Source organism: Wyeomyia smithii, chromosome 1, assembly GCF_029784165.1.
Source record: "Wyeomyia smithii strain HCP4-BCI-WySm-NY-G18 chromosome 1, ASM2978416v1, whole genome shotgun sequence".
Lineage (NCBI taxonomy): Eukaryota > Metazoa > Arthropoda > Insecta > Diptera > Culicidae > Wyeomyia > Wyeomyia smithii.
Window position 1 is genome coordinate 184,112,575 of NC_073694.1, and position 12,533 is coordinate 184,125,107.

Sequence of the window (12,533 nt, forward strand, 5' to 3'; positions counted from 1 at the left end):
TAATATTGCTTGAACGTTCGTGACACAACTGTCACGATCATTCGAGCCAAGTTTCAGTCGACGTTTTTAGTAAGACGTTTCACTCGACTTGAAAGTTGCTGGAGCCGACTCGTTTGATTTTATTATTTATTGTTTCGTCTTCGAGTAAATCGTACAGGCTACACTACCTAATCTTAATTCTATTTTTGAAAACATTCTCGGATATGGTGAAGTCGTTGTGATCGGCAATATCGTTGAAGGCCCTCAGACAAGCGTTAGGATTGTTCTGGCCGCACGTAGTTCTATGAATAGCAAAAAAGGAGATTTTCTCTGTTGCCGGGGAAGTAATTGAGGGCAGGCGATGGTCCCGTTAAGTATGTCGAAGATAAACATTATCTGTAACCTTTGTCATCTTGTTCCTAATGTTTCCAAGTTGATTAGTACACAGCGAGCTGGATATTCTGAAAAATGAAGCGGGAATCGCCAAGGTAAATTGCGTGGTGCGAACTTCATGAACAGCCTCTGTATTCGTTCAATTTTGATGACGAGTGATGTACGAAATGGAGCCTAAATGGGAGCAGCGTATTCTAGAAGGCTACGAACAAAGATGCAGTACAGTGTCTTCAGAACATAGTAATCCGTGAAATGCCGAGCGTATCGCCGGATGAATCCAGGAACAGCATATGCTTTTAATGATATTAGTGCTACGTGGTTGTTGAATCCCAGTTTGGAATCTAGCGTCACTCCTAGATCGGTGATGGAGGAGACACGTTCCAACGGGGATGATTTTAGGATGTACCCGGTGTTGACTGTGATACAGCGACGAGTGAATGATATTATTTTGCATTTCTTGCCATTGATGCTCATTCCATTTTAAAAGCGTCCATTATTAAACAATCAATGAGATGGATTCTTCATCGCAAATGCATGGGTTTTTGTGATGAAATCTGCCACATCCGCTTTGCTGGTCTTAACGTGCCGTTTATTAAGGTCGTCCGTGAAAAACACAACCTATTTTGGTTGTGCGATGAGTGTGTTAAATTGAAAAAAAAATGTCGTTTCTTCTTTCGAAACTGTGGTTGCTACAGTTCTCGGCGATCAATTACACAGATTTTTGGAGCATAAAGATGAAATTGCTAAGAACAACCAACATGTTGCCAAACTTGCCAATAAGGTAAACGAAGCTACCCCGAGATTCCAAACGAACCTGCTGTTGGTACTAAATACGTCGAAAATTACGAGAGGCTTGTGGCTAAAACTGCACCTGATTTTTTTGGGTGTACGTTTCACGTTTTCATCCCAACGTGACAGTTGATGTCGTTGCAAGACTGGTCAGAGATGTTTTAGAGACACAAGATGCAATCATAGTTGTCTCTCTGGTGAGAAAGGGTACCCTTTGGAACACAAAGCCACTGCCCTGACACCCGGCTCATGGCCACAGGGGAATGTTTTTACAGAGTTCTTCGACACCCGAGCCAATTCCGGCTGTTTGGTTACCTCCCAACGTTTCCGTCTTTCCAGCTTCTCCGGGAACAGTTCCTAACAATAACATTGCTACTGAAACATCATCTGCTACTTCCGTAGCGTTAATTTCATCCGTCCCTTTCGGTACAGCTGCAACAGTGGAATCTTGATCAATCACGCTCCATCATTACCGGGACGCAACGTTAACAGTATCATGGAAGTCCCTAACCCCAATGCCACGGTCGAGCATTTCCCGCTAGCATTCATTTGTCGCCTTGGTCCTGCGTGCGGGCTAGGGGAAAGAAACTTCCAGACTGCTTTCTGCGGCAAGTATATATCTGTTCGCAATCATTTGAATGCTGACGCGCTCTGTGTTTCTAGCCGAGCAACTGCCGACTCACCACTTCAAGACGATACTATTACACAAGACCGAAACTTTCTCCAACTGACGTATCAACAGGCAACATAACACCGGGACGCATTGATGTTGGCACTACGGATGCCTCTAACCTCTCCGCTGTAGTCGAGCCATTTTAGCCAGCGATCATAAGCCGTCCCGGTCCTGTGCGCTGTTGCGAGGGACGAGGCATCCAAAACCCTAGATCAGGCAAGTGCGAAAACGCTAATTCCAGACCTCCCATTGATTCGCTACCCGTTTTCAATCCGTCGACCAATCCGATGACGAATATCCATCTTTACTACCAAAACGTTGGCGGTATGAATGCTAACTTACCGAATACTTATTGGCTTACACTGACAGTTCATACGACGTTATTGTACTGTACTGACCGAATCCTTGCTCGATAACCGTTCGCTTTCGTAGCAAATCTTCGGGCCCAACTATGAAGTTTTGCTCTGTGACCGGAGTACAAGAAATAGTCGTAAAACTTCAGGTAGTGGAGTTTTGATCGCAGTTCACCTCCAACTTAGTACCTCTATCCTCGAAAGGGGTGAGTGGTCGACCGCTGAGCAAGTGTGGGTGACAATCAAACCCTCGGGTCGCATGTTATACTTGTGTGCCATATATATTCCTCCTGATCGTACTCGTGACCTAGATTTGATGCTCGTACACATGTCTTCGGTTAATTTTAACGAGAAATAGGTAATGACTTCATGTACGTCGATCCCGGCTCATCTACGTTGTCACCAATCCTCGCGAAACGGACGAAAACGGACGTTTCTTGGATCTCTGTTTCGCTACTGTACGCTACCAAGCTCCTGAAGTGACACTGGCTTTTTCTCCACTCGTTAAACACGTTCCTCATCACCCAGCCCTGCTAATGACAGTCCATCAGAGAGTCTCTCACAACACGACTTTGGTACCGACAATTGTTTACTACGATTTCGCCTGCGGTGAATTTGATAATATCAACGTATTGCTAACTGCAATCGATTGGGATGCTGTCTTCGACACGAATGACATGAATACTGCCGCCTTAACTCTCTGCCACATTTTAAACTACGCCAAAGATCGACACGTCCCAAAAAGTACCATCTCTGTCCAACAGAAATTGCCCTGGCTGAACCCCATATTACGACGCCACAAATCGGAGAGAAAAGCGACCCTGAGAAGGTTCTCAAGGTACAGAACTACTACTTATCGATCAATACCCGCTACAAACAGTTTAGTCGCTACTGCTTTCGAAGTTTTCTTCGTAATGTCGAGCGTAGGCTTAAACATAACCCTAGATCGTTTTGTAAATATGTTAGCGAACAGCGTAGAAATGACGGCCTTCCTTCGAGCGTGCGCTTAGACGGTGAACCTGCGCGCTCTTTCGAACAAATCTGCCATTTGTTTTCGCGGAAATTTTCCATAGTATTTATGGACGAACGGTTAACGACGGACGAAATTGCTGCCTGTATAGAACGTGTCCCCTTTCTCGGCCTCTCCGTTGACGATAGCGCGGTAAGATTAGCCACCTCGAAGCTTAGGTCTTCCATGTCCGCCGGACCAGACGGCATACCATCCATTTTCCTGAAAATATGCATTGGTAGTTTGGCTTTTCCTCAATCCATTCGCTCTAGCATCTTTCTCTCGGTCTGTAAATCGATGTACATGTTTCCAGTACTTTCTATTTACTTACTTACTTTTACGGCGACGGACCGGTCATCGATCCAATGCCGAATCCAGAATACGTCGCCATGTCACTCGGTCTTGGGCTGCTATCCTCCCCTAACACCTATTTCGCGGGCATCATCGTCGACAGCACACATCCAGCGAGTGCGGGGCCTACCTCGAAGTCGACGGGCTCTATTGGGATTTCTGCTAAATATAGTCTCCGCTGGTCGTTCTTCCGCTACATGCCCAGCCCACTGCAACCTGTCGTGTTTTGTACGCTTGATTATATCCGCCGATTTGTACACCTGGTAAACTTCAAGGTTCATGCGTCCGATTCAAACACCATATTCTAGTTTGCCGCCTAAGATTGAACGCAAAATCCTACGCCCAAAAACACCAAGAGCTCTCCGATCGGCCTCTTTTAACGTCCATGCTTCATGGTCGTAGAGAGCCACGGAAAAAATTAGTGTTTTGTAGAGTGCAAGTTTAGTACGGGTTTGCAGACTGCGGGATCTCAGCTGGTTACGTAATCCGTAGATGGCCTTGTTTGCAGCTGCTATCCGCCTTTTTATCTCACTTATTCATCGACTACTTTAATCGTTTCCCCATCTAGCACCACCTCAGTACAAACATCCGTCGGGCTACCACGCTCTCTACCAGCCACCATGTCTTTCGTTTTGGCAGAGTTAATGATGAGCCCTACTCTCGCAGCTTCCCTCCTGAGAGATCGGAAGGCCTCTTCCACTGCTCTCCGGTTGATATCAATGATGTCGATATCGTCCGCAAAACCTAGAAGTATGTGAGACTTCGTAATGATGGTGCCGCTTTTTTTCACGCCGGGCCTCCGTATAGCACCCTCCAGTGCGATGTTGAACAATAAGTTTTTCAGCCCGTCTCCCTGCTTCAAACCATCTAACGTCACAAAAGCATCCGATAGCCTGACGCTAGATGTACTGATTAACTGTATCGTACGCTGCCTTAAAGTCTATGAACAGATGGTGAATCTGCAAGTTGAATTTTCGGAATTTATCGAGGATTTGTCGCGAGGAAAATATTTGGTTCGTGGTGGAACCCTCGTCGGAAACCATATTGATATTCGCCAACAATAATCTCCGACAAAGACCTCAGTCTATGAAACAGAATACGGGAGAGAATTTTGTTAACAGTGTAGAGAAGAGTTTTCTTGTAGATCGGACATATGAGACCCTCCAACGTGTTCGATGGTAATTCATCATCGGACCACACTCTCAGCATGATCCGATGTAAAGCACGATATAGGTGTTCGCTCCTGACTTTAAGGAGTTCGGCTGAAATGCCGTCCTTACCAGCTGCCTTGCAGTTTTTCTGCTCTTTCACTGCTTCCTCAACCTCGTCTATGGATAGTGGGTCCACAGCTATGCCATCATCATCAATCACCATCCTGCTCCTTTCGACTGTTTTCTTCACCATAAAACAGCACACTAAAGTGTTCCTCTCAACGCCTGGCCATCTCTGTTCTATCGGTAATCAGGTTCCCCTCCCTTTCGTTGCACATGACAGGGACTGGCACGTTTCGGTTCCTGATTCCATTATTCTTCTTGTAGATGCTTCTCGCATCGTGCCTGGAGAAACAACCTTCCGCCTCCACAAGATACGCTCCCAATACTGTCGTTTCTTCCGGCGACGAAGCCTTTTACATGTTTTTAGTACACACGTAAATAAATAGGAGTAACATCAACAACTACCGTAGAATCTCCTCTCTTTGCTCCATAACGAAACTCTTCGAGCTCGGCGTGTTTGAACCTACTTTCTCATTCTTCAAGCAGTACATTGCAGACGAACAACATGGGTTCATGCCTAAGCAATCAACGGCCATGAATCTCCTGACGCTCACATCCTACCCACGTAATGGACAGCTTTGACGACCAGTCTCAGACGGAGCACCGTGGCGAAACTTGAAACACTGCTTCACTGATTTCAGTCGTATTTCTCTGCCCGGCGTTTGTTAGACGACCTAAACTGCCGCTCCAAGTATAACTGTCCCAGCGTCCATAAGGTTTGCACAGAATATTTCAACTACAACTTGTCAAATACACTCAATGCGCTGGACAAACTGTTATAAGGACTTGGGAGTATTGCTTGACTCAAAGCTAACTGTCAAACAACACATGACATTCACCATCGACAAGGCTAGTAGAAACTTGGGATTTATGCGAAAATTTCATCGACATTTGTTGTCTGAAAGAACTTAGAATCTAGAACACTGCGCTTCATTGTGGAATCCCTACTAACTGAATGGAGTCAGTACAACGAAGATTTGTTCGTTTTGCTCTCCGAACGACCTTTTTCGACTACCGAGCTACGAATAGCGATGCAGACTCATCGACTTAGATACACTGCAAATCGATCAGGGCAATATTCGTCTCCAACTCAATATTTATGTTCGACCACGCATGTTGCGAAACAGCTCTTTCTTCACATTCCGGATAGGCGAACGAACTACAACAGCTTCAGCACGATAACCGGTACCCAGCGCCATTCAAATCGTTACGCTACATGCTTTGACTCAACACCTTCACCCACGAGATACTGATGACCTGCTTCTTGACTGAAAGAGTTGGATTATGCAGCGCGTCTAAGGAATTCAGAGCTTAGATCCTTCGAGGGTTGTAGTTGGAGTCGAGCAAATCATGCAACTTGTTTGATATTTTTTAACATTTTAATACAAAGTGCGCAGAATTAGGGTGCTTTACGGTAATTTATGGCAATTACCCGGAAGCAGTAGAGAAACATCATTGACGAATGACATAAAAAAAATCGCGGTTCAAGATTGCTTCCTTGTGGTACTCATTCTGGGAACTGTGCCTAAAAATTAACTCCTATCTTCACACAGATTCGACCCAAGTGGTGGTTATCGATCATTTCAGATGAAAACATATTGATTCGACGAGATATATTGTTTGCAGCTTGCGAAAAGGGTGTCGTCGTTCACAGTTGTTTCTTCCACATTGGATGTTTTCATCCACAGGGAGATGTGTTTAAGTCAAGTTTGCCTAGCTTCCTGAGTATCCTGTGAATGTTCTTAGGTTTGTCTAATTGAGCCTAGGTTGTCCAAAGCTTTTCTCTCGATTTGCCTCTATGAATCTTTTGAATTGTCGTTATCCGCTTATGATATCTCAATTTGCTTTAATCGTCGCTTTTCTCCATCCATCGAGTTCAACCTTTAAAGCGCTAGGTGGATCAACGAAGTTAGCGAATGACGCTTGTCTAGCTAATGAGTCAGCCGCGGTGGTGAACAGAGATCCACTATGAAAAGACTTGTTTTTCAGCCAACTGTTGGAGCGATAGGATGCACTCCCACACTAGTTTAAGGCCGCAAACGTAATAATTCAGGACTTTCAGTGCATCAAATTATTGATTCAGCCTGAGAGCGCGTTTTTCCGCTCCTTGTTGAACCACCTGATCAAGTGGAAGAAGGTGAAGTATTGCACCTAAGAATTTCGATGCATTACTTTTTTACAGCTCTACAAATCGATGCTTGTATTTTACCAAGCTTAGCTTGCGTGGATGATTCAGTCGTGTTGGTCCATCAAACTAAGGAGGCGTAAGTTATTCTTAGCCCAATTATTGTTATACACATCCAATGTATTATGCCGGGTTTGAGACCCCAGCTTTTGCAACGGATCTGCTGCACTGCACAACCATAGAACATTTGTAGCATTGGTATTTGTTTGTTCAAATCGAGTGGTCCAGTTTAGTTTCTGGTCAAATTGGATACCCGAATATTTGGCTTCAGTGGATAGTTTAATTTCAGCACCTTTCAGCCGCAGTTGGGGAAGAATGTATTTCATTTTTGGAGTGAGAGGTTGTTTGGAAAGATATACACTTAAGTCCTCTCGCCCCTCGTCAGCAAAATCGGTAGCTTCGGCACGTTTACCCGTTGGGCTTTGAAGAAGGTCTTCCACGACTATAAACCTTGAGGGCATCCTTTAGTGGTTTTTCTTGTTAGGAATGTTCCCGACTAATCGGCATGACATGAATCCCCTTTTGATGTTCCTGTCTGTGCCGTGCCTTTTCATGGCTTTTTGCATTGAAATCTGAGATGCATTATCAAATACTCGCTTACTATCAAGAAAATCTGCCAGTGGAATCTCTTTGGCCTGAATGCTTTAAATCGTCAGCGGTTGATTTGTTGTTTTCATAAAAAAAATAAGTTTACTTAAAGGATTCGCTCTCATATACTCTGTTTTTATAAAATGATCAATTAATTTTTCCATAATTTTTAAATGGATCTTAAACTAGCTGCTCTTAGGGCCTTCAGAAGTATCCGTCTTCCGGCTTTTGGTATAAAAATAAATCTAGTTTATCTCCAACAAGAAGGTAAATAATTTAGTATTAAGCTCACTGTACACATCTCCATAATAATTGAAATAAAGAGTTGTTTGCTCCTCTGGAGCATAACTGGCTGTATTCCATCCATTCCCGAAGATTTTTATGGTTAGAATCTATTACCTAGCCTACCGGCGATTTGCTAAACATGAAGCAAACAAATTGTCTGGGATTCAGTTCAAGTCGCATTTGAGCTTAATTGTTCTCCAATTTGATCCTGGGCGTCATCAGTATTAATCGAATATGATCCCGGAAAGTGATTTTCCATCACAACATTCGGTGTTTCCTGAGACTCTCCGATGTAAGTGCCACCAGTCATTCTCAGTCCTCCTCAACCGTTGGAATGTTCTTTAGACAGGGCTTTTTTGCAACCCGGCTGCAGTAGTGGATGTATTCTCTAATGCGGGTCTAACGGTAGAAAAGACTCGCTCGCTTCAGACAAGTTCGCATAAGGCGTTATCATTTACAAGTCGTGGTTGTGCTTGTTCAGTAACGTCGATTCACTTCAGTCAAGTTGGGCAAATTTAACCCAGTTAGCATATCAACGATTTTTTCTTATAATTTCAGACTGTCCTAGAGCTGTTTCTGGCAACTGCTCGCTTAGTGATCCTGTTGCATTTTGTTATTTATCTAGCCAGCTTCAATTTTCTCACTCTATTACTAATTCAGTATTTTGCGTTACGTTTCTGGCTGACTTTGTTTCATTCATAATTAAACTAACGTTTTTCCTCTAAAAACTGTTCCGGAATATTTTACTATCGATGACGCAAAAAAGGCTCCTCTACTACTCTAGCTTTTGAAGAGAGTGCGCTTATTTCCACACATTGTACGCTTGCGTACGTGATGTTTACAAGTATTCTCGTTTTGTACATCGTTCTCTATTTTGATGACTAGTGCTTCCTACTGTGTACAATTCATTCATGAGAGTATTGCGCCGTTGCTAACAATTTTTCACTGGTTTCTATCAGATTTAAACGAGCTTTTTTCTATAATATAGCACCGGACACTACGATACTACATCAGGGCTTCCTGAGTTACGTGATTTAATAATGTAACGACTGTTCGGCCTCTTCCAACTCCTTCTTTCACCGCTACTGGTCATTAAGCTTTTAGGGTTAGTACTTCCTTTACTTATTTTTCGTTGTTGTTTGTTGCATCGTGCTTTTCAGCTTATTGTCTTGTGCAGTTCGTTTGCAGGTTCGCTTACAAATTTTTACAAAAAGTTTAAAGGCACAACCGGGCGTAAAACCTTAAACATTCTTCACCTCTGATATTTTCTCGGCATCAACTATTGAATGATTCTAGACCATCAGCATGAACCGGTCTCTTTTCTCTCGAATAATTCGAGATATAATTTGAAAATAGAAAAAAAAAAAAACGGAAACATCAACATTACACCAATCATCGATTTCTACTCACCGGATACGTCTCGATGGGTTTTGTTTCCATGTGCAGATCCCACACCTTAATACTCAAATAATCGCGGGATATCATGTACCGGCCGGTATTGCTGAGCTTGACATCACTGATCGAGCTGATGATCTCGCGGAAGAAGCTCTTGTTTGTGATGTCGACATCCTCCGGCTCCTCGAACAGCTTCGCGTGCCGATCGCACAGAGCCGACGAACGCATATCACATAACCGAATCGTACCTTTGCTGCTCGAGTAGACGAACACGTTGCACTCGGTCGGATGAAATTCGGCCGCCGTGATGACCTCCGTCAGTTCCTCCATGTTGGCCGGCTTTATGTCGACGATGTTGAAGCTCTGGTCGGTGATCTCCAGGTGCCATAGATTGAGCCGCAGATCATCTGCCGACAGGTACGTCTCCTGATCCGAGTTGACCGATATCGAGTTGATGTGGTAGGTGTGAGCATTGGCAAAGATCCGACGGGGTGACGCTTCCACCATCAGATCCATTGGCTTTATCGATGGCACCCGCAGCGAGCTGATAGTCGCCGGATCACGTATGCAACCGTTGTCCTCCCGCGTGTTGTACCCCTCTACCCGTTTGTCCCGCTCTGACACCTTCCACAGTTTTATCGTTTTGTCGTTGGTCGACAGCAGGAAGTGCGACTGATTTTTGCGCCTCAGCCATCGGATTTTGTTGATTTTTTCCTCGATCTCCAGCGATTTGAGATAGTCAAACTCGGGCTCGTGTGACTGGAAGGTGGAATAAACATTGTACTCGCCGCGCCGCGGTGTTGACGATTTGGAGGCGGGATCTCTCTGAAATTAAGAGCAAGAAACAGCAGGTGAGTTTACTGACCGATTTATTAATCACGATGAATGAGTTACACATATGTAGGTACCTACATAGGTATAGTTAATGGAGAACCTTTTTAAAAACAACAAATTGGGACAAGGGCAAAGATAATCATTTCATAATTGCCTAAGTGTCACGCGATGGGGCTGTTTTAGGATGCAAACTAGATTGAATTCTTCACCCTCAAGCCCCTCGCTGCTTTTTTACCCAACTGCAATGCTTATTCTCCCACTGGCTGCGACCTAATTGCAATGGAAATAGAAAATCCACCATGTATACACAAAGATAGAACATCATTCACTCAACAAATCGATTGCAACGACAAAAACACACGGCCACAAACTCCAGTCGTGCAGTTTAAGCAAGTGCTTTCTTGTGTCGATTTTCTTGGTAAACGCTTGTGTTGTTCTACATTCGGTTTCGCTAATGACAGGTTGAATGGAACAAGTGCAGTCACCCATTGTTGCTCTTCCTCTAATATTTTCTACCCTTGGTCTTTTGAAAAATAAGTTTACAATTCTAAGCATAGGAATCCGTCACCAACAGAACAATTTGTAGTTTTCCATTTTCTTTTACTACACACCTATACATTCCGCTAAGGTTCGCAAGAATAGATTGGAATGTGAAATCGGACACCCGAATGAATGAGTTTTGCACCACCACCGCCACCGTTGTTGCATTGGACCTGTCCAAGTGACGAGGCGCACGTGTCGCGGTGCGCTGGAGGAGAAGCCGCTAATTGAAAACGATAAATGAACGCGTAAACACTGACACCGTCAGCAATGCGACGACGAGTGTCGGTTATTTCAAATGACAGAATTACCAAGCGAAAACTCATATCAAACCGGAGCAGAGCGTTCTTCTTCACACTCACAGCTTCTTTTTGTGGCAAGCAGACAATCGGCAGGAGCGAGAAAACCGCTGCCTAATGCCACGTGATACTTTCTGATCGATGCTGCGCTGTTCTGCGGACTACGGTGTATGACATGATAAGAACGGATTGAAGCACTTGAAATTTCCGACTGATTGATGGATGCGTTGATAAACGAAACCAATCCAACACGGCTCGCGTCGAGACTGACTAAATTTAGCAATATGTAATTTTTTGTCGAGACGTGTATAACAATTTTTAAACAGATAAATTCCAGTATTCAATCTATTTTGAATCTATAAGTAGAGCAATGACCCAATCTTCGTTCAAACTTTTGTTATTCAACATGAAAGTATGAACTAAATTTATTTTCGAACTTAGAAGACCTCTGCTGTTCAACTGTTTAGGATTGGTTATCTCTAAGTCTCCAGTGTTTACCAACCAAAAGACAAAAGTGTTCGATAGGTTAGACAAACTGTTGAGAAGAAAATTAAAATCTGTCAACACGGCAAGAAAGAAGTTACAGACCATCTGAAGGTTTTCTTCCTAAAAATGAAAAAAATAGACAGAGAATAATTAAGAAAAAGGGAAACAAAGAGAAACAGTCAGCAAATAATGGTTAAGAAAAAAGAAATCGAACAACAAACAACGATCCAAAATAGTTGATAACAAATAGAAAAACGAAAAAAAAAAAAACAAAATTCGCGAGAAATTACCAAGAAAACAAATATGTACAAATAAGAAAATTGATTTCCCATTTTTTTAACTTTTTTTTTTCAGAGTGTTTCCAGCATCAAGAATTCTCGAATATTGACTAATTTTACCTAAACCTTATTTTCCTGATTTTCATCATGATTCTCATGTGAATTCTACTATGCTTCTCAGTCCGTAAATATCAAACATTTCATGCAGCTTTTGCAGTTTATTAGTTTTTTTTTCGAACGAAATTATCGGTGTATTCGTAGCCAGGAGGCCGGAAATAACTCCCGACGCCATTTTGAAATTCAGAATGTTTCTGGGAAACATGATGCACAGAGACCAGAATACGATTACATGTGCTATTTTGAAATCCAAAATAGAAACTTCCGGTTTCTAGAATACAACCTGCTCGCTTGCTCATTCCACAGTATTTCACCAGCGTACCGGCCGAGAGTAACACCATTTTTTCGGGGTTGTTTTCCGGCATTCCTAATGAAAACTTATTGAATATCGTGTCCCGCATGTTAGAGACCGCACGTTTCATAAAACCAACTTACTTACTTCAGCAACCTAGAGCCGTAGTGGCTCGTGCCGTATCAAGAATTTTCTTCCATTCTTCTCAGTCCTGGGCTACTCGTCGACAATTTTCTAGATTTCTCGATACTCGCAAATCCGCTTCAACCTGGTCAAGCCATTCAACCCGTTGGGCCCCACTATTCCTGGTGCCGGTGGGGTCCTTGAAGAGAACCGATTTTACCGCACTGTCGTCCGGCATCCTCACGACATTCCCAACCCATCGTAGCCTCCCGATCTTCGTCAGGTGCACA

The 12,533-nt window shown here is 43.4% G+C and overlaps 1 protein-coding gene across 12 annotated transcripts in view; it reads right to left on the reverse strand.

Annotated features, from left to right (window-relative positions):
* Positions 1–12,533, reverse strand: part of LOC129720833 (protein phosphatase PP2A 55 kDa regulatory subunit) — a 107,801-nt gene that overhangs the window by 1,289 nt on the left and 93,979 nt on the right. For all 12 annotated transcript variants that reach the window (XM_055672666.1, XM_055672709.1, XM_055672691.1 and 9 more), the window contains one exon: positions 9,290–10,099. In XM_055672666.1, coding sequence (XP_055528641.1) covers positions 9,290–10,099 — 810 coding nt within the window. The remainder of the gene's footprint in view (positions 1–9,289; positions 10,100–12,533) is intronic.